The 27,314-nt window shown below is 35.2% G+C and overlaps 1 protein-coding gene across 2 annotated transcripts; it reads left to right on the top strand.

Moving 5' to 3' along the window:
- The first annotated feature begins 18,709 nt into the window (after nucleotides 1-18,709).
- On the top strand, nucleotides 18,710-26,688 carry LOC133777580 (E3 ubiquitin-protein ligase BRE1-like 1). 2 transcript variants are annotated; one of them, XM_062217263.1, is made up of 19 exons: nucleotides 18,710-19,196; nucleotides 19,848-20,009; nucleotides 20,147-20,231; nucleotides 20,719-20,946; nucleotides 21,049-21,210; nucleotides 21,839-22,032; nucleotides 22,123-22,206; nucleotides 22,301-22,420; nucleotides 22,520-22,706; nucleotides 22,787-22,947; nucleotides 23,019-23,090; nucleotides 23,442-23,518; nucleotides 23,646-23,840; nucleotides 24,342-24,414; nucleotides 24,504-24,590; nucleotides 25,183-25,320; nucleotides 25,393-25,595; nucleotides 25,672-25,837; nucleotides 26,123-26,688. In XM_062217263.1, exons 1-19 carry the CDS (start codon nucleotides 19,086-19,088, stop codon nucleotides 26,252-26,254), a joined length of 2,637 nt encoding a protein of 878 aa, XP_062073247.1. In that variant the 5' UTR covers nucleotides 18,710-19,085; the 3' UTR covers nucleotides 26,255-26,688. The 2 variants fall into 2 exon arrangements, with proteins under 2 accessions (XP_062073247.1, XP_062073248.1); XM_062217264.1 differs by lacking the exon at nucleotides 18,710-19,196 and having other exon boundaries at nucleotides 19,867-20,009; nucleotides 20,100-20,231.
- The last annotated feature ends 626 nt before the right edge of the window (nucleotides 26,689-27,314 follow it).

Below are 27,314 nucleotides of genomic sequence, written 5' to 3'. Positions count from 1 at the left end.
ATATGATCTACTTACACATTACAGTGTTATGTTCTTTCCAGAACATTAGCAAAGTAGATAAGATTGGATGTATTTGTTACATCGGACAGGACCGATATTGACAGTTGATAAGATAAGTAAACATACCGTTATTATCTATTCTAGTCATATCATATAGTTGACCATAGGTCAATTCAATCTCAATTCTGAGTGGTTAGTATTCTAACTGATTGTATTATTTGAGTTATTTGACTTGTTCGTTACCAGCTTACCCTACGGACTAGCCCATACTTACATCTTGGGAACTCGGTAGTATAATTGAGTGGGAGTGTTAATCATAGATATGAACATCTATAGCTTCTGATGAAGAAGTGAAATGATGGTTTCCTTTTAGTTTGGTTCAAGGTGTTAAATGATAGAGATCTCATTTCAGTAATTAAATTAGTTTACTGAAATATCATTTACAAGGAACTAAGTGTTTTAAGGATAAAATACAATGAGGAGTAAAACGGTATTTTAGTCATATCTCATTGTAGACCGTCTATAGAGGATTGAGTGACAATTATGGTTGTAACAATGGATAATTAATAGCGTATCTATATTTGTTATAGAGCGTTCTATGAATTCAAGAGTACAATTCCGAGTCTATAGTGGAGTCACGAGGATTAATAAGTTAGTAAATTTATTTGTTAGATTTATGATAACTTATTGGAGCTTGATTTCATAGGCCCATGGTCCCCATTGTACCTTGGATAAAATCATCTAGATAGTCTCAATTAATTGATTTAATTATCAATTAGAATGATCAAAGTTGACCAGGTCAATTTTGGATAGTTTCACAGAGTTGTGTAATTTTGAGAAGAAAAGAGAATTTATGGCAGATTTATTAATTAAGATAAATTGGTATCTAAATTAATAAATAAATTTAAATCAAGGTTCAAATTATAAATAATTAATTTGATAAAGGATTTAAATAATTATTTAATTAATTAAATCAATAGAAAATAGTACAGGTCTTGATTTTAAGTCCAACGGGCTTATAATCAAATGGGAAATTTCACGGGCCTATTGCCCATGATAATTTCGACCTAGGGCTTCAAAATGGCAATTATTTTATTGATTTTTTAATTAAATTAAATGGCCTAATTGAGTCTATAAAAGGAGTGCTTAGAGAGAAGTCAAAACAGAAGTTTTGATAAGTCACAAGTCAGATTTTCTGATAGTTTTATATTCTCTCTAAACACAAGTCCTTTTCTAAGCCACTTTGTTATTTTCTCTTCTTCTCTCTATATCTATCTCATGTGTTGAGAATTGCCCACACTAGTCTAGGTGGTTCTAAGGATACATTGGAAGATTGTGAAGAAAATAGAAGATCGGTTCAGTTTCTTGATAATACTCTGCGACAGAAAGGATACAAGAGTTAGAGAAACTGAAGGAAGGACTCTTAATTCCGCTGCGTATACTGTAAGTATTATATTATTTGTTTCTCTTTGAATTCAATTTTAGAAACATATTTTAGGCTATCTTGTATTAATTTGTTTAATATTAGATATACATGAAAATAAATAAAGATCTTGTATAAGCTTTTCCAACAATACCTGGCCCAGACCCAATGTTCCCATAAGCCTATAAATACAAGCTATAGAACACTGGAAAACGGATCTCTAGAACTAGTACACAGTTACTCTGTCAAAATATAGAGATAAACTCCATTGTAAAAGGCTTTCCAAGCTCTAATACTACTGACTCGTGGACTAAGGCTCATTAACGCCCAAACCTACGTAAAAATCCCGTGTTAATCGTCTACTTTTCTTATGAGTACTAATAAATAATATTCATTAATATAGTTTCCAAAAATCTCGGCAAACACCTGAGTATCCGATTATTTAGGAAAGAATTTCTGTAACAAATTAATGTAATCCCCCTTGAGCCTATAAATAGAGAAAGATAGCTCAAGGAAGGGACTTTTTGGCTTTCGAACTACCTGAGATCAGTGTGATCCTATTTGATATATTGTATTGTTCTTCAGAGGTTGTTGAAACTCATTGAACCCTAGTTCTTTGATCACTCCTTTGAATCATATATCAATAATAATTCAAGTGGGCATAGGTTATTATCAGATTCTGGGGCCGAGCCACTATAAATTCTTGTCTTAGTTATTGTTTTTCGTCATCACATTATTTCCAACGTGTTTCTCCACATCAAGCAAGTTTGACTCCGTGTCAGTTGGCCAAAATCAGGGTCAACAATTTTAATTATGGGTATTTGAGAATGTCAATAATAACGGAAATTGAAGGGTGTTAATTATGATTATCGAAATGGTGGAATCGAAGGGGGTCAACATTTAATTATGAATGTTTAAATGTGTACATTGATTTCATAAATGGGTACATTGATTGCAGATGTAAGAAAGTTGCACCCCATATGTGACATACTGACTACTGGTCACATGGTACTGACTAATAAGTGGAGAACGATATTTTCTTGTTTATGGCCCCATGAACAGTTTTATGTTATAAATAAAACATATAATTTCCATTTGATTGGTTGTTCACCTAAACCTATTAATAACACCTAGATGCACATTTATAACCAAAGAACTCAATTAGCCAGTTTAGCACTGTTCAAAGTTCACATCAATGGTGTTGGAGTAACCAGGGCGTGACATTGTACATGTACTTTTATTTATTAATATGGCAATTTTTAATATTACAGACCTTTACATTGCACAAACATTTTATACCTCTTATACATAGACAAGAAAACTTATACTACTATTAATTTGCATTCTCATATGATAATACATGGAGGTAATGCTTAATAGTAATACTTCTATAAAAATAAAATAAAAGGAAATTTATTTGGTAGGGCCTTCAAAAAGAGCCCCACCGTAGGGCTCTTTTGTGTTCTGAACCTTTGAACAGCTTTCGGCGGGATTTGTTTTTTATGACCAACTATATTGTAGTTATTTAGAGCATCCTGCAAATTTTGACAAAATTCCGAATAATTTACAGTGCCGAAAATTTGCAGGATTCTCTAAATAACTACAATACACACGGTCATAAAAAACAAATCCCGCCGAAAGCTGTTTAAAGGTTCAGAACACAAAAGAGCCCTACGGTGGGGCTCTTTTTGAAGGCCCTACCAAATAAATTTCCTAAAATCAAATACTCCATATTGAAATTAAATTACGTAGTTGCTGTGGATACTCCCCGACCTTACTCCCCGACCTTCATAGAGGTCATCATTTTCATCAGTATCACAACCTATACCACTACCTACTAATTCTTGTAGGCTTGTCGGGTAGGTGAGATATTGTATTGTTGAGGAAGTGGAGTGATCAGGACCACCTTATATAAGTTTATTTGTTTAGATGTTAAACAGATGTGGGAAAGTAAATGAACTTGAATAACCTGCATAATTTGTTGTCACCACTATAGGTCGATTGGTGTGACCATATAGAGAAGACGTTAGGAGTGACATAGAAATTTGTAACATAACTGGAAATCTTACTTTACCAATTTGAAAATGGGTTAAGCCGAAAACATCTTGTTTAAGAACTTCTTCAGGCGTCCACGTCTCCTTCATCTCTTATTTAGAATCCATTTACATAGGGAAGTGATGTGTAGAGGTGGGGGTAAAAGGTACACTCCAACTTTTCTATAATTATCATGTGGGAATTGAACATTCCTCAGTTGGACAATATTGTAGAAAATGAAAGTTATTTATAGAATGGGATGGGGGATGGACGATGTCCTCCGTGGGGCCCAGTAATTTTTATGCTATATAGTCAAGTCAAACTCTATTAATATGCTGGGAATTGAGTGTTCAATGAAAGGCTAGTACATTAAATAACAACCTGCCCTGCAGAGAGGCGTGCATCAATGTCCGAAACACTGCTCAAATAAATAAATCACTGGATAATGCCTTCTCGGTACGTGTGCCATGCCCAAAGCTGCCCTGCAGAGAGCCATGCAGCAAGGCAGGCTGGGAAAGTGGCCCAGCCTTGGATTATAAATAAGGGACAAGACATGTAATAAGTAAACTTAGATGGCCAGCTGAAATTATTGGTATGGGCAGCTGTTAACTTATATGAATTCACATGTGAGCAGTGCCACAACAGACAAATTATATACAAAACGACTCTCTGTTGGAAGTGACAACTGAAGCTATATTTGACTGCAGTCTATGGAAGTGACCACTGAAGTTTTATTTGACTTTTTCATTGATCAACCACATTTATAAATTTGGGGTAAAACGTAACTATTATATTTTTTTCTCATGTGAGTACTCAATAATTGAAAGCATTAAATTGTATGGTGTATTATTGTGAAGAACTTTCTTATAGATACTAGTAATTAAGCGTAAAACAAATTAGAGACAAGGGAAGGTGGAAACACATAACTCACCTGTCACAAGAGCCACTCCCGAAGGAAGAGGTAAAATATCTAATTGTTTATAATATGATAAAATTGTTAAATAATTTTCCATTGAGTGATGTAAAGTTATTTTTTTACCCAAATGAATAATATTTCTCTACATATAGTGTAACATTATTCATCAAGCTATAAATATTTTAGGAAATTTCTTTGGTAGGGCCTTAAAAAAGAGCCATACCGTAGGCCTCTTTTGTGTTCTCAACCCGTGAATAGTTTTTGGCGCGATTTTTTTTATGACCCTGTATATTGTAGTTATTTAGAGCATTCTACAAAATTTCATAAAATTCTGAATAATTTACAGTGCCGAAAACTAAGTTCAAACATGCTATTTTCTACGCGAATAAAAAAATTAGTCACGCGTGCAATAATCTGTTTTCGGCACTGTAAATTATTCGGAATTTTCTGAAAATTTGCAGGATGCTCTAAATAACTACAATATACATGGTCATAAAAAAAAACACCCCAAAAACTATTCATGGGTTGAGAACACAAAAGAGGCCTACAGTAGTGCTCTTTTTTAAGGCCCTACCATAGAATTATCCAATATTTTATTACTTTTTTATAAAATTTTATATATATATAAGTGTGATATTACTATATTTAATTATATTATTTCTTAAAATGAATGAAATATATTTAAAAAATTTAATATTTAAATGATGTAGAGAAAAAATAGAAAAACTAGTGTATGCTATAATGTAACATTTTGAGGTAAATTATAATATAATTGAAGTTAGTTGAAAAGAAATGATGGACCCTGGTAATTATAGTGTGGTTGAATATACAGTTAAAAAAGGAGTTTTATTAGTAGGTTATTGTTATCCAACAAACGGGCACGGGTGACGTGGTAGGCGTTTATAAACACGTGGCTGGCACCTGCCACAGTTCTATTCGACTATCAACCAGTAAGATCCTCCTAGCGTAGCGTTTGAGGTTTCCTTACGACCAACATGCTCGTACACTCCGCATATTTGAAGATGATCATGGGGAAATCATAATCAATTCTGAGATTATCTCCGATAATTCCCGATTATCCAATTTATTAGGATATAATATCTGTAACAAATTCATGTAATCCTCCTTTAGCCTATAAATAGAGAAAGATAGCTCAAGGAATGGACTTTTTGGCTTTTGGTTAATTGAAGTTATACACTTACAAGAGAATTAGGGTTATTGTATTAACACTTGGAAGAGAATTAGAGTTATTGTATCAATTATTATTATACCAAAAATAAAAAATATACATTACATATTCAATTTTTAGATTTTCTACCAAAAAATTATTCAATTTTATAAAATTCAAAAATAGTTAACGGACAATACATTCAATCACATTTTCATAAACATATTTTCAGACACTAAATGTAGATTCTTTTTTAGAATCATACTTTTTCAAAATACAATTTTTAAATCACTAATCAATCATGCCCTAAAAAAATATAATTTATATTTTTTTTAAAATATCAAAGTTAATGACAATGCAATATTGTTATGAATTTTGAGGTATGCACTATTATTAAATTTTAATTTATCAATATAATTAAATTTTACTTTCAGCTAAACCAATCACGTATTTAGTGTCTGTTATATTTTCAAATTTAATCCTGATCACATTTTCAGAAACATGTTTTCAATCACTAAATTCAGAGTTTCATTTTAGAATCGCAAACCAATCATACCTTGGTCTGATTGGTTCGCGATTAGAAAACTGTATTTTTTAAAAGTGAGATTCTGAAATGAAACTCTGAATTTAGTGACTAAAAACATGTTTTTGAAAATGTGATTGGTTCAATGTCAGTAAACTGTTTTTGAGTTTTAAAATTCTGAAAATGTGATTGGGATTGAATTTCACATATCTCCCCTGGAATTGCGGCCGCAGAATAGTCTTGTTGCGGTCGCAGTATTAGCGTAGAAAGCCATATCTCATTGGAATTGCGGCCGCAGAATCGTCTTCTTGCGGTCGCAGGAATATGGTAGAAAGTCCTTTATTCCCTGGAATTGCGGCCGTAGAGTTGTGTTCGTGCGGTCAGAGGAATAACATGGAAAGGCCTATCCTCCCTGGAATTGCGGCCGCAGAATCGTCATCTTGCAGTCGCAGGAATAGCGTAGAAGTCATATTTCCCCTGGAATTGCGGCCGCAGCATGTTCTTCCTGCGGTCGCATAAATTGCCCCTAACATGTGTTTTCCCTTTGTTAATGGCAGACATATGAGAATAAAGGACTGATTTTATGTTTTTAAAATTTAAAAGTTGTGGGACCTACACAAAAATCTTGTTTGGTTTATCATTTTTTAAAACTATTTTTAAAAACAAACTCTAATTTATCAAAGGATTTAGGAAATGATGTTTTCATGTTTTCTTACTTTTTTTTTTTTCTGACCACTTGTTTCTTATGTTCTCTTTATATATTAATGGACTTTTTACATTTTTTTAAGGTGCTATATTATGTACAATAATTTTTCTTTACTGACAATTTTTTTTCTTTCTTTCTACAATTGTAGTGTTAAAATATTTACTCTATTTTTTTTTTTAAAAAGAGGGTATTTTCTTCAATTTAAAATTCTTATTCACCTCCATAACTATATATATTTGTTAAAATATTTAATTGTAAAATTATACAAAGGGATGCAGTTGATTCTAATTTATAATATAATTTTTAAAATAAAATTCAGCTAATGATAAAATATTTTATAAAATAAAGATTACAAAAATAAATTACTATTAATAAATAAATATAAATTTATCATTTCAATTCTATACTAAAAGTTAAATATTATAAAATAAAAATAACTAACAAAGTAAAATATTTTTCTAAGTCCACAAATTGTAAATTGAGTTTAAAAAAAAAAAAGAATTTCTGGCTAATTTTCTTTTATTTTGCTTACAGTCTTGATTTTTTTTTCTTTTGTCCTTTTTACAAGTCAATCTACTTTTTTAATTTTTTATCTATATAAATTTAGTAAAATAATTAATTATAAAATCATATAACAGAATATAATTTAATTCTAATTTACAATATATTTTCTAAAAAAATTCATTGATCAAATAAAAATTACAACAAATAAATAAAAAATATATTTTCACTTCAATTATTATAATACCAAAAATAAAAAATAAAAAATATACATTACATATTCAATTTTTAGATTTTCTACCAAAAAATTATTCAATTTTATAATATTCAAAAATAGTTAACGGACAATACATTCAATCACATTTTCATAAACATATTTTCAAACAACCATTTCAAAGTTTAACTCACAAATGACTTATCATCTCCGGCTTCATCCATTTGTACCATAACCCAAAGTGGATCGACCAACCCACCAACCTCGGCAATATGTACTATCGCTATCTTGCCACTTTCGACATCCTTTTACCACAAATGCCTAGTACGGCTACTTTGTCCCAATTTATCCTTCTCATATCACTAAGAACGGGATTAGCCACACCCATTCATTAATTGATTCCTGAACAACCCAAACCTTCCTTGAAACTAGAGGATAATACTTCCATACAATAATTCTTGTCTGTTCCTCCTCAGTAACTTGCCTTTTTCATCCATCCAATCCGTTCTATCAGACCTCACAGCCTGACTCATATATCAGCAAACATCTGCTGCGAATCTCAAGGGCAGGTGGAGGATTCCAACCCCCAACTGTCATCTTCTATCCTTACCAAAACCAAAACTGAATCTGATTGACCATTCTCAATACATACACCCTGAATTAATCTGTCTTCACCGACTAAACTCCTCAGCCCTGACATTTATACCCAAAACCATCTCAAGGGTAGATCCAAATAATCATAACAATCAAACACACATAAAGCATATCAAACACCCATATTATGCATAAATTATCAAATTCCTTTATCACTAGACGCGTTCATACCTTTTATGCCCTCCATGCCAATAAACAGGTATATCATATAAGTTCAATTTAAACATATAATAACCCGCAATCCATATATCATCATTGTCCATGTATTCATCCACATGCAAAAGCAATGCTAATCAGCATGCCTTAATAGCATCACACAGCAGTCAAGGGCCAGGCCCTATCAGTATCTCATGCTCCCTATTAATCGTACCAGTTAATACACCCATATGTTATTCAAGCACTTAGGCATACAATTTCATGTATTCCACTACAAACCCTTGAGTCGAGCTTGTCTTTAGCGGTGAGTGTACATGTCCAGCTAATCTTCAGGAACCCATAAACCCAGACGGCTCTGATACCAAGTTGTAACGCCCTGGCTAACCAAGACCGTTACACTGTGTGTTTAAAATAGTGCAAGACTTGCTAATCAAGTCATTTAAACAAAGTGTGAATTCAATGTCATCATCAGATTAGGAATAAAAGATTTTGGTCATAAACAGGCTATTTTCATTAAAAATGACAATTTAATACATGGAAACTCAAAACAGGATTTAGACGTCCTAGTTACAACAAGTTCCAAGAGTTACAAATAATTCAAGCCACTCTAATGGAAAAATATACATTTTAGGTTTCCGTCCCTGTACAATTCCTCGACCGTGGCGGCCGAGCAGCTGACAATGTACACCTCGCCCCCAGAGCTCTCCAACTCATGGTTGATTCAGCCTACCCTTGCCTTTACCTGCACCACGTAGCACCCGTGAGCCGAGGCCCAGCATGAAAGCATGATAACATAGCAAGATCAACATCATCTATCAAATATTTCACAATGCACAACCAGGAATTCAACATTTCATAACATTTATCCAATCAGTGATATCACACAACAGATTAATAGTTTGTCATCCAAACAGCCAACAAATCACGTCCATAACATCATATTCACGGTCATAATCAACAGTTCATCACATCATCAAATGATATTCAGGGTCAGCGCCCTTAGTCCGCCCCCAGGGTAATACTCACTGACTCCGGCTAGCTTAACCGAGTTCAGTGATAGATAAGCTGCCTCAGCTACCAGTGAGTATAGTCTCAATCTTAACCATAAAATTCCCAAAGTACCCCTAGGCTCCTCTCGAGCCGGGTATAGAAATCCCGTTGTGACTCTTAAGTTAACTAGCTCTCTAGGACCGTCTCGACACGTGCATCACAACAATAACACCACACTCACGTGGTAAAATTCACAGAATATAATTATCACATATATGCCCTCAGCGGGCTAAAATTACCAATTTACCCCTATCATGCAAACGGGGTCCACATGCATAATTATTTCACCTAACATGCATACTAACCACGTAGCCATGCATCTCGATGTTCAATTAGTCATATAACATGCTTTAAATCATAATCATGCATTTAACTCATCAAATCACACATAAATCCCAACATGCCCTCCTGGCACACTAATCAAGGCCCTTAAGCCTTATTAGCGATTTTGGGTCGTTACAGTATCCAAGAAATTTGTCAAGAAGTACGTCTGCGTAAAGAGATGGAATGGTGATAAGATTGGTGTCAGTGATAGAATTAGATCTAAGACGCTGTATTGAACGATTTTAACAAAGTGGTGAGAGTTAAGGTCTCAATTGTTGAGTAGGATGACATTCCTCAGGAAGGATCTTTGATCTGGTTATTACCAGCTAGAGATCAGGAATAGTCAAGGATCTTTGATATGGTTATTACCAGCTAGAGATCGGGTGTAGTTGGGGATCTTCGACCTGGTTATTACCAGTTGGAGATCAGGGAAGAGGATAGGCAGGAGGTTGTTATTACATTAGATAAAGGCACTCAGGATGCTGAGTTATGTGTTGAGGTTTGGTCAATGCCAAACTGTTTTTGTGAAATAGGTGAAAAGAGTATTCAAAGATTATCTGAATTGGACTTGTAATTGTCTTGATCGACGGCACAGTGATGTATTCTGGTTAGAACTTTGTTAAGGTTGAAGAATGCCTTGGAAGTAAGAGTTTCCCTAGGCAAGCATGATGGTACATGTATTTGGGTTGAGTTCCACGTCTTTTGACAGGATAGAATCAATTGCTGTGTTGCTTTGACACCTCAAGACAGGAGGAAGTGGTGGTCTATGCATGATGTTGGTTAAAGGATCCGACTAGAACTAGAGTGGAGTTTCTAGTAGGCTTAATAGCCAGTGGATACTTGGAATTATTATTGTATACAGGAACAAGAACGACAGTTAAGGATATCTCAGATGAAAGGAATTAAAGGCAAGTCTTAATTGAGTTAGCTAAGGATTCTACCGTGTTATGTATAAGTTTATCATGATATAAGGACCAAATCTGGACTTTGATGGACACCGAAATTACATGGAAATTCTGGATGAATCTCATACTACTCTCTTGGTCTTCTCGTCTAGACATTATGAAAAGGTATAATAATTTGAAGGTTTTGTATTGGAGGCCTAGGTGGAGAGGAATATAATGAATGAGGAACAAAATTCTTAACCTGATAACAGTTCGTGATAGGCATCGCAGCCTTTGAGTATGTTATAATGGGAATAAGGAAATATCGTGATAGGTATCGCAGAGAGGCTGCCAAGACGGTTGGGTCATCATGGATCAGCATCTGGGGAGAACTTGCTTTTATCGGTAGGGATAATTCATACAGCTGACCAGTATTCAGAACTCTAAGCGAGATGGATGGTAAGCCTCCATGGAATTCGGGGATTAATTTCATTGAGTAAGGACTTTATTTGAAATTACTGATTGGTTGCAGATAGGATAACAATCTGAAGGTTAACAACTATAGTAAAGAATTGAGAGTGGGTGGATACTATGAATCAATATTGCCTCAGAGGATGTTGGAATTCTTAAGGCGGGAATGTCTGCCTATCTAAAAATATATGGGAACCTGTAAATTGTTAACTCTGAAGTATGGAGTTCCAGGATGAGAGAATTATATCTCTCCAAGTGATGCGGTAAGGAAGAGTATGATAGTTTTGGAAGGAAAGGGGGAGTTCTAACCTCCGATTCGACAAGAATTCTAAGGTCGTACTAAGGATTGGGCCGAGGGCCTGTAAGTTGATCTCGCCCTGGTAAGGGTGATGATTCATAAGTATTTCTGGTATTGAGAATAAATCAATGAAGTAATTGTTGTGAACTAACAGACTCTGGAGTTTTGGTAGATCTGATATGCAAATAAAAGTTAAAGAAAGTATAGTTATCAGACAAGGTCTTGTGGAACAAGATTGTATTCACGTATGGGTATTATCGAGGATTAAGAGTGAAGGCGTTGGACCTTGGGAAAAAGAAATTATAGTAAGAGGTATGAGGTTTACAGTCTGATGTGTTCAATAAATTTCGAGGACGAAATTATTATAAGGAGGGGATAGTTGTAACGACCCAAAATTACTAATAAGGCTTAAGGACCTTGATTAGTGTGCTGGGAGGGCATAATTGGAGGTTATGTGAATCAATAGTGTGAGAATGCATGTTTATGAGTATTGGGTGAGCATGCGGGCCCTGTTCGACTGGTAAGGGCTTAATCGTAATTTTGGCCGTTAGGGCATAAACGTAATTGTGTGTGATAATTTGTTGAGACCACATTATTATGTGGATAGGTAGATATATATATGTGAAATATGTGAGAACCACATTATTATGTGGATAAATATGCAGCCGGTGACTTGGGGCGATCCTAGGGAGCTAGATAGCAGGAAAGTCACAACGGGGCTTAATGCTTGACTTTGGGCAAGTCAGGGGTACTTTAGGTATCGTGTAGTGATTTAGAATATCGGGTGATGAAAATAAATATATGGAGATATTTTTGAGGTTAGAATGTTTAGGCGGGAGTACTGGGGAATTTTACTATTTTGCTCTCGGGGACGTTTCCGGTACCCCAAGCTTTGGGATTAGTCTAACAACCTAAGGATATACTTGGAAAGACTTAGAAAATACTAGATAGAAAATGTAAACCGACCTTTCAGCCTTCTCTCCTTTCTCTCTCTCTTTCCTCTCCCTCTTAAGGAAGAAAACTCTGATTTTGTAAAGGGAAACCAGCTGATTTCTGGGAATTGAAGGGGATAAGCTAGAGGATTAGCTCAAGAACTAATCAAGGACTGAGATAAAGCCAAGGTAAGCTTTGAATTTTCGTTTCTGAGGTTAGGAATTTAGAGAAATGGCTGAGTTTTAAATATCTGTGATTTTGGTGTTTAAGGTGGAAATTGAGGCTTGAAACTTTGAAGATAGGTCTGAGGACTCTTGGAGAAACGATTCTACAGCTGAGGTAAGGATTAATTTGAAGTTTGATGGTTGAATTTGAGAGTTTTCATGGCTGGTTTTGAGTTCTGTGGGTTTGAAATTTCAGAGGTTTGAATTGGGATTTTGGTGAGTCTTAGACTGGATTTTTGGTTGGGTTGTGTTGTCTAAATCATTCTAATGTTGTTAGTATTAATTGGTTTTGAGTTGGGGGCTTTGGGATGGCTTAAGGTGAGGTTTAGAGATTGAAAATGGTGGTTTTTTCTGGGTTCGAAGGGTCGGGCCGCGGCATGGTTCTTGGTGAGCCACGACCCTTCGAGGTTGTGGCATGCTAAGGAAGGAGGGCGGGCCGCGGCATGGTCCAAGCAATGCCACGGCCCTTACCTGTTTTTGTGCCCATGAAGGGTTCTGTCAGGGGCCATGCCGCGGCATGGATGGCCCATGCCGCGGCGCTTAAGGGATTTTGGGATTTTGAGAATTTAGGCTTGGGAATTTAACCTAGGGTGCTCAGGGTTGAGTCTCTTACCATATTTGGTGAAGTTCAATGTTCCGAGGACTAGAACTTGGTTTAGAAGCTCATTTAAGATTGTTAATGGTATCCTTTATCTTGGTTGTGACTAGGTGCTAAGCTAGGGCTCGGGGATCGGATCGCACTCAAGGAGCATCGCTTATAACTAGCTCATTTGAAAGCCAAAGGTAAGGAAGCTGCACCTGATTATGTGGCTAGGTTGGGACTAAGTGTTCCCTATGTTTGTATGCATTGTTATGTGAATATGATTAACCATGTGGACACGATGGGACCAAGAGCTCCCTACACTTGTATATCATGTCATGAGATGGTATTATTATGCCATGGGACATGCGATAACCGGCCTAAGAGTGTCGGAATCAATATTTGCGCACAGGGCGCGGCTCGGCCACTGGTAGCTGAGGCAGCTTATCTATCACTGAACTCGGTTAAGATGGTCGGAGTCAGTGAGTATTACACTGGGGGCGGCCCAAGAGAGCCGAAGACAGTGTATTAAATAGAGGGTGCGACTAAGGGCGCTGACCCTGAATATCATTTGATGATGTGATGAACTGTTGATTATGACCGTGAATATGATGTTATGGACGTGATTTGTTGGCTGTTTGGATGACAAACTATTAATCTGTTGTGTGATATCACTGATTGGATAAATGTTATGAAATGCTGAATTCCTGGTTGTGCATTGTGAAATATTTGATAGATGATGTTGATCTTGCTATGTTATCATGCTTTCATGCTGGGCCTCGGCTCACGGGTGCTACGTGGTGCAGGTAAAGGCAAGGGTAGGCTGAATCAACCATGAGTTGGAGAGCTCTGGGGGCGAGGTGTACATTGTCAGCTACTCGGCCGCCACGGTCGAGGAATTGTACAGGGACGGAAACCTAAAATGTATATTTTGCCATTAGAGTGGCTTGAATTATTTGTAACTCTTGGAACTTGTTGTAACTAGGACGTCTAAATCATGTTTTGAGTTTCCATGTATTAAACTGTCATTTTTAATGAAAATAGCCTGTTTATGACCAAAATCTTTTATTCCTAATCTGATGATGACATTGAATTCACACTTTGTTTAAATGACTTGATTAGCAAGTCTTGCACTATTTTAAACACACAGTGTAACGGTCTTGGTTATCCAGGGCGTTACACCATTCCTCCACCCACATAGGTTCCATCTACTCAACCTTCCTTTCTATCCTGCTTCTTAACAGCTTTCTGAAACATATTATCTCTTACTTTGTTCACCCCAGATGTGAGAATTCTTGCACCAATAAGTAGCCTATCAATCTCCCTAGGTACCTGCACAAGTTCCACGAATAAAAATAGAAATCAAAATATGATACACATGTAACATTCAAAAGCAATTTAAACCATGTACTACAATATAACTAACATTGGTTGGTCCTGCCCAAGTACATCTCCAGTCCAAGTCGGCAACGACATCGTCTCCTCTTCCACCTAAAGTTCCATCCACATACTCTTGCAGCAGCATCTTCATTACGTACACACCGCAGTCATAATCTGCGCACTTCTTATGATGGGACGAAGGTTCTGCTACATCAAAGTCGGCAAAAGCCTAATCACTTGTGTGTACACTCTTCACTGATTCACAGAATGCATTATCCATCGACCGCAACTAATCACCCAAACAACCAACACATTACAAGACACATTTTGCTAAAATATCATTTATATTATAATTAAATCATCAAACAAAAATTTCAACGAAACAAACATGATAGCACCAACCATTGTGTTAATTATACAGAACCCGAGGTGAAAAGAAGGAATTTCAAAATTGTCATAAACATCTACTTTCTTCAACGCCAAGTTAAATACTGCTAGGAACCAGTGTCTTTTTGCAAGGATTGGGGCATAAACCTATAACCACATAGCAAAAAAAATATGGACTTACATAATCTGAGAAATCATTTTCATTTAAAGGTCTCCAACATTACCTTCTCACAGTCAGCAAGTGCTCCACACCAAGCACGCCATTTTCCACCATCAATAATACTAAAGCAGGATAAAGGATCGGGTCGCTGCTACCACGTTTAAAGTACAAATACATTATTAACACATTCATCCAAATAAATCTACACACGTATTAACCACAAAAAGAATATACAAAAACAAACCGATAAATATGTCGGTATCCAACAAAATCTAATCTTGTTCCCACGCTCACCTAACTCCGTTGAAGATAAAATCTCAACTAAGCAATTCACAACCTTCAAACACTTTAAAGAGTTAGCATACCACAACCTTCTTCACATCATTTAATATAAAATACAATAAGAAATCCAAAACATTATAAGGACATACTCTAGCGCTCACAAGTTGCTTTTTTGACAATGTTAGGAAATCTCTCCTCCTACCGACAACTTTCTCACCAAGGAAAACAATCTCACTGTAAATAGAAGTTTAGAAGATAAGCTTAAAACTCTATAATACTCCAACTACAAAAATTATAAATTAACTGATATTTATATAATTACTCTGCCGGCTTTGTATGGTCCATCACATACTCCATCAAAACTTTCTCCTCATTATTGAGATCGTGCAAATTAGCCCAACTACTACGATTCAAAATAGAGGGTGGAAATACACTCTCCTTAACACTTTCCTGCGTTATATTATATACTAACTTCATCTCCAATCAAAATAAATAAAAAGTTACAAATAATAAATTTATTAAAAATACATAATAAATGTGAAAATATAAACAACCTCACAAGATAGGTTCTGAAATTCTCTTTCTTCTACATCAAAAGTATTACAATCAAATCCAGATCCACCAAACTTAAAGACCAACTCCTTCTCCTCTTTAAAGTGCAACATTACTTGATATTCAGAATTGGAAAATTCACCTTTGCGACACTGTTCACTGGCACTAATCAAATTAATTAAAGTCACAAAATGTGAAGACAACCCATCTCCTTCTACAACACATTCCTCACCAGTCAGTTGACTAGATTCTCCACAAACTACCTCACCATTTTTAAAATAACAACTATTGTTGCAAGTATTCTCCTCCAAATCAACTATATCAATTCCATCTCCTTCCCTACAGTTTCCATCACTTAACAAATTACATTGACTAATCAATGGGGGATCTTCCATCTTTTTATTCTGTAACAGATCTTGCTCCAACTCTCCCTCTGCATCTTTTAGCGTCAAATCAACCACGCCAATGTCTTCCAACAGCCCTACAAATATGTCTCCATTTTCTCCTTTCAAATCAACCAAACCAACGACTTCCAACTGCTCTACCCCAACTTCTGCATTCAAAGGACAAACGTCTACATTCGAACATCCTAACCCATCATCATGAAACACTCCCTCTCCATTTTCTAGTTTCAAATCCACCCCCCAATGACTTCCAACTGCCCTTTCCCATCTTCCACATTCAAACCACTTAACGAATCATGTTTCAACTCTGCATCTCCATGTTTTGCATTGGAATCCACTCCACCAATGTCTTGCAACTCCACCTCACATTCTTTTACATTTAAATCAACTAAATGAGCCCCTCCAAACTCTGAATCCCCATTCTCTATATTAACATCACAAAACAAATTTCTATTTCGAAATTTCTTAGTCAAACTATTAAAATCATTCATCAACCCACATGCTTCCTCGAACAAAAGATCAAATGAATTACTTTGCTCATATTGTCTAAGCTCATTCAAATGGAGCTGGGAAACATCATGTCTTAAATATGATATCGCTCGCTTCAATTCCTGTACTTCACACTCGTGGGAAATCAACCTCGATAGAATATCACACAACTTATTTTTATCCATACCACCTAATACAATAGCAAGTACAAAGGGTCAGCCAATATTCCATGAACATTAACTACTTAAGTCTTTCTAAATTATCCAAACCATGTCAAAGTACCACAGCAAGATTTACAATTTCAACAAACAAAGTGAAATATGTGGCAAACCAATACACACCATAACCTATAATGTTAGGGAATTTAAAAGCATTGCATATGCAAAGACTTCTACAACCCACTAAATCTCCATCAAACTTATCTCCAAAGAAATTAAATCCAAGGAAAAAACTTATACAAAATGATAAGCTCAAATGAAACCAATAAAGCCTAACAAATAACATATATTATACTTGATCAGTTTTATAACAGTGCAAAGTCATAAACAATCAAGATTTATAACAGTGCAAATTATTTATGCGGTTGGAATCAAATTGCCCCTTGCTCCAATGACAATTTCATAAAAAACACTACAAAAGGACAGCTCTTGCTTAAACAACCTTATTTTTCTCCAGAAAAGGACAGTTCAAGTCACTGAACCTTTCATCGACAAGTAAATCAAGTACAATTTCAAACAAAATAACAACTTTCATCCAATTATAGGACATTCTATCAACTACAAAAAATCAAACAAATTCACTAAAACATTTACTAAAATGAAGACAAAATTTTTGGAGAGTGAAGTTGAAAGAGACTGAGTGGCTATAAGACAATTCGGTTACAAAGGAAAAATATATCCAATAATTAAGACTTATTAGAGTGCCAATCCTTTGCCTGCCAAATCCAACCAACCTAACATTTTCTCTCCGTTTCAGTACACTATTATTTTTTATAAAAAATATATCTATTTTTATATTATAATTATTTGTTTTTTTTCCATTAAATACCTCCCACCGTTCGCTTAGATTGAGTATTATTTTCCTTAATGGAAGCTCAAAAAAAGTTAAAGAAAAACATTGTTAATATACAAACATTTTGGGGCATTTCCCATCTCTCAGTTTCAGAAATTTTGAATTTGGAAGGGAAATCGGAATTGGGTTTCTGGCATTTAAGAGGAAAATATCCATTAACAATAAAATATAATTGTACATACTAACCAGGGATGTACAGCTTCGAAACTTGCTCAGATCTTGGAGGAGCTTGGCTTGCGTGTGACGAACACGGGAGGAGCTTTAGGTAGGCGAACACCGGAGATGGGGTGGAGGAGCTCATGAGAGACGGGAGATAGGGTGGAGGAGCTCACTGTGGGAGATGGGGTGGAGGAGCTCACGAGAGACGGGAGATAGGGTGGAGGAGCTCACTGTGGGAGATGGGGTGGAGGAGCTGACAGGAGACGAGAGATAGGCCAAAAAAAAATCAAATAATATTTTATTAAGATGGGATGAGAAAAAATAATACTCAATACACATGCCTATTTTATTAAGAAGTTCTCATCAATATAATACCCAATCAGGTTACAAAAAAAAAGACCCCACGGGTGGAGACATTTTTAACACCCCACCACAGATTTTTCCAATAATAATAATAATAAAAATACAAATTGCTTTTTTTTTTTATATTATAAAAAATAAGACATTTTAGCTATTACAGTGTAAATGCTCTAATAACAAAATAATTAGTAAGTCAACTTTTCTCCAAAATTCACCAATCAAACGGGAGCATTCACCCATTTTTGTCCCCTCTGCGGTGATCCTAGTAGTAAATGATTACACACCTTAGATTCCTCGAACAAAAAACACACCGTCTTTCTTAATACCCACAATACCCTTAAGCCTTCCCAAATTCCATGCTCGAAAATAAATAAAAACAAATATAACGAAATTAAATAATAATACCAACTTGTTTTTATTTTTCTTTCTCCTCCTCATAGCGAGCGAGCGGGATCAGTTAGATGAAGATGACTGCGATTTTCAGAGAATCTTAATTACTGGGAGAGAGTGCCAGCTTCGATTTAGGTTTCTGAATTTTGTTCTTTAAGCACACTAGAGAGAATTAGTCGCTTTTGGGATTTTGCGTTGGGAGTTTTGAGGGATTTGATTGATTTCGTTTCTAGGGTTTGGTACTTTGGTTACTGAATCAAGGGTTTTTATTTTTTTTGTATATATCGGAGTTGATTGGTTTAGGGTTTTCAGTTTGGGAGGAGTGGAGAAAGCTTGGGGGTGGTACGGGTGATGTGAGAGGAAGCGGGTTTCGGTCGGTTTCTAGGGTTTCAATGGGGAGCACGGGTGAGGCTGACCGGAAACGGCGTCACGTTAACCCCATATCCCCGACGGCTGCTAGTGCCAAGAAGCAACACTTCTTGTCCATTTCCGAGGACAAAAAGGTGAGGTCTTCGCTATTCTAAGCTCTAGATTCTCCATTATATTCATTTTGTAATGAACAGTTGAATGTTTCTGAGTTTTAGGGTCTGTTTTTCTGTTTGGCATATTGGAGGTTGTACATATTTTGTCTCGTATAGAGATGTTCTTGAGTTTTAGGGTTTGGATTATTGTTCTCGAAACCCCTTCCAATTTTTAAAATTCTATTTTGATTTTTTTGTTTGATATTTTATGGTTTAGGTTGAAAATATTAACTGCTGGAAGAAATAGTAGCTTTGGCCAATTGCGTTGAGATAGAGTTAGGTTCTGTAACTTGTCCGTCTCTGCTTTTATTTTTTGGTTTTCATTTCATACATTATGGAATTAGTAAAATCCAAATCCCGGGAACAGGTTTTGTAGTCTCTAAATTAAATGAAAACAATTATTCCCAGAATATATACATCTACGTTGTTTCATATTGCACGCGCCTGCCAGTAATTTATTAGTAACACTTAATCAAGAGTTAATTAGGACATAGTTTTTTCTTGTTATTCTTACTTCTCAAGCTAGGAAAAAACATTGTGGTATCTTCCGTCAATTGACAAAAATGTTTTCTGTACTTGACTACTTGTAATGTTATTAATTTTGGGCTTATGCTTCTCTTTCTTCTGTTATAGCTTGATATTGCCGTTCTTCAGTATCAAAATCAAAAGCTAATACAGAAGTTAGAGGCACAGAAGATTGAGTATTTGTCTCTTGAGAATAAGTTCTCCCAACTTGAGGAGAAACACCAGCCATATGATTCCACATTACACGTTGTCAATAAGTCTTGGGAAGAGGTAAGACTCTTGTTTGTTGTTGTCTTACTTTCGTCCTATTTCTCTTGTGTAACTTAATTTTTTTTTTCTTTCTCTTTTCTATGCATACAGTATCGTGTAATGCTTGATGGGGTGTTTATTCTATGTTTTGACAATAGCTTGCTCGTGACTTGGAATCGTGTTCGATTCATACAAGAGAAACAAGCTGCAAGCATGATGTTGATTACATGTCTATTGTCGAGGGTGAGGACACTTTTTACAGTTCATCTAATTTTTGGGTAGTGGGGGTTTGTTGAGTGATTTATGTCATAATATAATTTGTAACTTTTTACTAAAATAGAGACTATTGCTTTTTTTGTTCAAAAGGTATGGGAAAATATGGCAATAAAATAATGATTGCATTCAGTTGTTATTTTTTCTCAGTCTCTTTGAACTGTATTCCTGACCAGGACCTCCTATCTTGTCTGCTTACCATGAGTTTTTAATTTTTAAGATAACAATTGGTTTTTGTGCTGTGGATCATTAGATCTGTTTTATTAACATAAGGATGTAATATTTGCTTCTACATTTACTGTCATTCTAGTCATAGAAATTTAGTATAGTATAGTTACAAGTTTAATTGCTTTGCACCTATAAGGGCTCTATAACCCATGCCTGCAAACTGGAAGAGACATCAGGGAAATAGTGTTTGAAGTGTTTGTTGATAAGGAAGTTTTATACTGTATTTCAGATGAATCTGAATCTACTTTTCATGAGGCTTTTCTTAGTCGTCTTACGGAAACTGGTGCAACAGAAAGTTCATCTTCATGTGACCTTCCTAAACAGATGGAAGCTGTTCAACAGAGAGCCTCTGAACAGACTAAGAAGATCTTAAGTAATATAGTTGCTGCTGTTGACAATCTGTGGTATTTAAAAGATGGAATACATACTGTAGTCTTGAAAAAACTTTCAGAATATGGTAAGAGCTATGTGGGTTTTACAGTTTTAATTTTGTATGATACTTCGAGCACTGATCTGTAGACTTATCTCAGTTTTTGGTGGATCTTGCTCCATTTTCTAGGATCTTGCAGGCAAAGGACACCAAGTGAATTACATAGAGAAGTTAAGAACTTGAGGGTGACATTTACTGACCTGTTTTTGAAGCATAAATCACTTTCAAAGAAACTGCAGAGCCATCGAGATATTGATGCAAAGAATAAAGCCGAGCTTAGAATATTAAGAGGTAACTCCACTCTTTTTTTTTGGTATAATCAATAAAATAATGATATACATTCCATACAAATAAATAAGTATATAAATTAACAAGGTTTTTATTTTTATTTTTATCATTTTTCTAGTAAATCGGTCTTTAGTGTTTTTGATTCCCATCTTTTCAGTATAACGAAAAAAAAAAAAGTTGGGGCAACACCCACTCGTGTTGGTTGGTCAATCTGTGAGAAGCAATTTGGTATTTGTAACTTGGTCTAAAAATGAAGTGCCAGATTAGTATATTATCTTTTTCTTTTTAATGAATATGCATCCATATTGGTACTCATAGGAACCTCAACTTTTTCAAATCCTTCATGTAATACAATAGAACTTTCGAATGATAATAATTTATAGCAATTTAGGGAATCTTGTGGTCACTTGATAAGTTGATGTAACTGAAGTTTGAAACAAAAGGTAATTTTAAGTGAACATTGTTGTATTTTAAAGTTCTTCATAAATGGATACAATGGAATAAGTTGAAGAGTTGGTTTTCTCTTGCTGAAATATGGAGAATTTTTGTTTAGTTGTTTATATTTTTCATTGTCTTGGAGGATAACTGAATGTTCTGTGAAGCTAATGTTAAGTGCATTGGCTTTATGAAGGGGAGTTACAAAATAGAGTTGCTGAACTAGAAGAGAGTAATTGCAAACTAGCGATTCTCAAAGCTCGGAGAGATGCCACAAAAGTGGCAGGCTTTCCTGTCTTAAATTTAGGGAGCAAGCATGTTAGTAGTGACAAAGTCAGAGATAAAGTAAAAGATATACAAGATATGGAGACTGCTCTTGAAGAATTAATGGTAGTGTAATTACCTTTATTTTGAACACTTACCTTTGTAAACTAATCTTTCGTAGAGGGTAATCCATTCTAACTGATTTGAGCTCTGCAGGATCAAGCTTCTTGCCGGCTTAAAGAAATAAAAGGTCTTCATGAAGAGAGAGTACATATATTGCAGCAGTTATCTAATTTGCAGGTCACTTTAATGTATAACTAGTCTTTTGTATGTGCTGGTTTTATTACTTTAAAATATCGTTTCACTAATGCTAACTCTTCTCGCAAATGGACAGAGCAAATTGAAGAATGTAGCATGTATTTCCTCTTCCCAAGCCTACCTCTTAGTGAGAGATCAAATTGAAAAATCAAAATCTGAAGTTATTGACTATAAGGCTTCGTATGAGAAACTTCAGGTTGTAACTGGTTGGTAGTTTATTTATGCCTTTTATCTGCCATTTTTTGCTAAGATGTCATTCTTATGCTGACAATAATGTTGTCATTGGAGATTGTAGGCTGAGAAGGATATTCTTGTCTTAAAGGAAAGGGAACTCAGTGTTAAAAGTGATGTCATTGATTTCCTTCGAAGATCTGCTGCAATTGAGAATTCAAAGATTTCAGATCTTAGGATAGAAATACAGAAGCAGAACGATGAGAGAAAGATGATTGAAACAAAGGTGGAAGATGCTTCAAGAGAACCTGGTTAGAAGAAACCTGAAGCTTTATTGCAAGCCAATGGCTCTCTTTATTCTTTAATTCTGATGGAAGAATTATTATTTCAGGAAGAAAAGAAATCATTGCAGAATTTAAAGCCTTGGTGTCTTCCTTTCCCATGGAAATGGAAAACATGCAAGACCAATTGCGAAAACATAAAGAAACTGCTTCAGATGTTCATTCTTTGCGGGCTGATGTGCAATCTCTTTCTAACATTCTTGATAGGAAGGTGAGCATGTTTTTCATGTGGTGAAATTATTGGATGTTATCATTGGGCTTGTGATGACTTTTGTGCATCAGGTGAAAGAGTGTGAAACTCTATTCGTCAGATTCACTGGTCAGGCTGCTGAGATACAGAAATTGCAAACCGTGGTATGTATTATGTTTTCAGATTTGTATCTTTTAGATGGTCACTAGGTGGAGACTGGCCATCACTATTAATCTTTGTTAATTGTATAAATGTCATGTCACTAAATTTATCCTTCCAAGTTCTAAGTATGTACAATGGAAACTGGTTCTATGTTTTTATATTCATTGATTCTTTTCAGTTGCGCAAAAAATCTGCCTAGTCTATGATGTTGTTTAAAACATCATCATTATGCTGTTGAAGCTTGACAAGGATTTATAAAGTTAACTTAGATTGATTGATTGTTGGTGGAGAATCTGGAGGTGCATTCGTTTTTGCCTTCTTGCTTATTTATTATTATTTTGTTTTACTTATAGGTTCATGACTTAAAGGAGAGCACTTCTGAGTTAAAGCTGTTTTTGGAAATGTTTAGACGCGAGTCCACTGATTCCAGGTTAGAACGTTTTTACAGTATTTGCTTTGCTTCTTTACATAATTACTTTGATAAAATATGCTATCTGAGGCTTGCTCCTTGGCAATGTTTGATTGTACCATTAATGTTCTGGCTCATGTCTCTGCAGGGACGTTCTTGAAGCTAGGGATTTAGAATACAAGGCCTGGGCTTATGTTCATAGCTTAAAGTCTTCTCTAGATGAGCACAAGTTGGAATTACGCGTTAAAACTGCAAATGAAGCTGAGGCCATATCTCAGCAAAAACTAGCTGCTGCGGAAGCTGAGATTGCAGATATGAGGCAGAAGTTGGAAGCTTCCAAAAGGTTTTTTTTTTCCCTTCAGGAAATTGGGGAGAGAGGGAGAATGTAATTTCAATATGGAATTTTGATTTGACCTATTACTTCAATCCTGTCATTCAGTTTGTATTTCTCTGAAATATTCTTTGGTTTGTTTTAACCTAGCACACTAGGTTTGAAGGGTATTAGTCCTAATATATGTTGTCATTGTGGATAATGTGCTGTGTTTAGCATGAGACTTGTCATATATGCTGTAAAATACGGAGAGAAAAAACAAAGAACCAGAAAATGGAGAGAAAACTTGAGAAACTGAACTTGAGAGAATCTGAATGTTATTGAATAATGTGTTATATTACTGCTTATATTAAGATAACTAATTACATCAATATATGTGGGCGAGTTGTGGTGCTTGACAATTCAACTTACTTTTCTGATGAAGCTTTAATTCTTTGTTTTCATGAACTTATGTTTTTTGACAAGACTTTTTATAGTAGAGCTTCATAGCTGTTTGTTTTATTGTTATGTCAGGAATATGCTGGAGCTCGCTGATGTATTGAAATCCAAAAATGAAGAGAATGAGGCTTACTTGTCTGAAATCGAGGTTTGTGTCATGTTGGTTTCTGTGGATTGGGATCTCACCCTTGTACAGTGATGAAGTTGTTCCAACATTGAAGTTTTATTTTTGTTCAGACTATTGGACAAGCATATGATGATATGCAGACTCAAAACCAACATCTAATACAACAAATAACCGAAAGAGATGATTATAACATAAAGGTAAATGCCTTTTTCTATCATCTGTTTTAATTAAAAAAAAGTTCATATAATGTATTTAAATGTCTGACCTTTTTGGTCCAACTTGGGGCTCGTTTTGGAGTTTAATTGTCAATGCTCGTCTTTTCTTATTTTTTTATTTCTCCCTTTTTGTGGTATATATTTACGACTTGAGATAATTCAATAAACCTTTGCTATTTGTAATGATATTCCGTTGGACAAGAACAAATAAAGTCATATTTTTTTGACATTTTTCTTTTCATAGTATAGTATGAACTAGGCTGACATACTTCTGTTGTTGCTCTCATTACATAATTGAAGTTTGGTTTAAAGGATTCTTTCTTTATTATTTTTCTTTCCCTTTTTAGTATTTGATGCATCTGTTTGGGTTTATGATGTGTATGACCTGCTAAATTTTTTATTTTTCTGGCCACAAATAAATGCCATTTCACTTTGTATGCTGGTTATGTGTAATACTACTAAATTTGTTATTTTTCCTCCACCGAGGCAAGTGTACTTTCAAGGAGGGATCATTATTTTTGTATACTACTGTTTGAATAATAACTCCCCCCACCAACCCAAACCCAAATTTCAGCTTGTTTTGGAGGGTCTGAGGGCAAGACAACTGCAGGATGAGTTATTAATGGGCAAAAGAACATTGGAGAGGGAGATTCAGCAAGCTAATTCATCCCTTAATTTTTATGACATGAAAGCTGCAAGAATTGAAGATCAGGTATCTTTGACCTTCATATTAAATTTGAATCAGTTGGACTCTGTATCTAAATTTTCAAGACTTGCTATGCAGTTGAAGACTTGCTCAGATCAGATTCAGAAGCTTGTAGAAGACAAGTTTCAAAGTTCTGCCATGTTGGATACTACCCAAAAGAAATTACTAGATGTCAAAAGATCATCAGAGCAAACCCGGGGATCACTGGATGAATCACAATCTAAGATTTATAAAAGTCGAGCGGTTCTGTTGGAGCTACAGATAGAACTGGAGAAAGAAAGGTACAGATGTGTTGTGCTCATTCCAATATGATCTATTCTGTATTTTATTCTGTGGGCTAATCTATTGCTTCATTAGGTTTGAAAAGAGAAGAATTGAGGAAGAGCTGGAAGTTTTGAGGAGAAAGGCCTCAAGACTACAAGCCCAGACTGAAGGCTCATCGATTATAGAAAAGCTTCAACAGGAACTAGGTGAATATCGGGAGATACTAAAGTGCAGCATCTGCCTTGATAGGACAAAACAGGTATATTTAATTTAGATGAACTTCTTACTGATCTACTTTTCACTATTATTATTATTATTAAGATTTTTAGTTTGATAATGAATGCTTTAGAACAATTTTTTCTTCAGTCACGTATTGGTACTGGCTCTAGCACATTTTTTTGAAGTAGGATCACAATTGTTGCTCGATACAAACCACAAAAATTATATTGTTTTTGTTGAGAGTTGAAATATTTCTATCAGTTATAACAGTTGTGTTCAGTTTTTTTATACTTTTTATATATAACTTGGATATTTTTCTGTCCAGGTTGTAATTACTAAATGCTATCATTTATTCTGCAATCCTTGCGTGCAACATATTATTGAAACTCGACAACGCAAGTGTCCAACATGTTCCACTTCATTTGGTCCTAATGATGTCAAATCTGTATACATCTGAGAGGCAACCAAGGAGAAGTTTGTTCTCTGGTGCTTCTTAATGAGACCAACATCTTACCATACGCCTTTAGCTGCATATGATCCCAGACTTGACCGATGAGTGTGGACAGGTTCATATGTTTTGTAGAGCAGTGTAGAGGAACTATAAGCTGGCTGTTTGGTCCTTTTTGCTTTCATTATCCCTTGTCACTGGGGCAGGTCTTTAGGTTGTTGATTTTACCAATTTCTTTGTTGTAATTATAGTTTTTTTTAAATTTTTTTTCTCCCCCTAGTAACTGCTACGAGCAACTGGAATCTCTAATCTATGATTTGCAGATTGATTGGATTCCATCCAATAGCTAGCTGGATGTTGCGTCTCGTCACAAGTGAATTGAATCTGGTAATGATAAGCCTAAAGTTGTCATATCGTGAATGAATGTCAGTAGCTAATTTTCATTTCCGCGTCTGAGAAGCTATACTTGAATCTAACATTTATATTAGTGTGCTTGTTCAGGAATTTTTTTTTATATATATTTATTGTGATGCAATTTCTTGATCACCACTCGTTTGGATCATTGTAATTAAACATTTTAAAAATAATTAAAGGGAAAAAGAGAAACATCAACTAAAGGTCACTGTCTCTCTCTTAACGCCCGTAGCAAATTTATATTACACTGGGCTTGGCCGAAGTATGGCTCAATTCTTCTAATGGTCATGTTTCTTTGAGACCGAGGCCCAATAATTAGCATAATACAGGCCTCCGAAATTATTTGATGGCTGGTAGGTGTTAAGTTTATTCTACTAATTCTGAGAAAAGATGGGGAAATTATGAGTACTGTGTGATTGAATAATAATAATAATAATAATAATAATAATAATATTGGATTGGTGTTAAAATGTTTGATTTTTTTTAGCTTTTTACTTGGTGTAACTGATTTGTGTTGACTGGCTGTGTAATAAGTGGGGGTAGAAGCGTAATTTTACGTTTAATAAATTATACAGTTGAGGACTTTATAGTAAATTTAGATAGGAGTTGAGATTTATTTATGATTGTGGACACGTAAATATTTGATTGCTCCTAA

Source organism: Humulus lupulus, chromosome 5 (genome assembly GCF_963169125.1).
Source record: "Humulus lupulus chromosome 5, drHumLupu1.1, whole genome shotgun sequence".
NCBI classification, from domain to species: domain Eukaryota; kingdom Viridiplantae; phylum Streptophyta; class Magnoliopsida; order Rosales; family Cannabaceae; genus Humulus; species Humulus lupulus.
The sequence above is the reverse complement of the archived record's forward strand: the minus strand, read 5'-3'. Positions and strand labels throughout refer to the sequence as shown.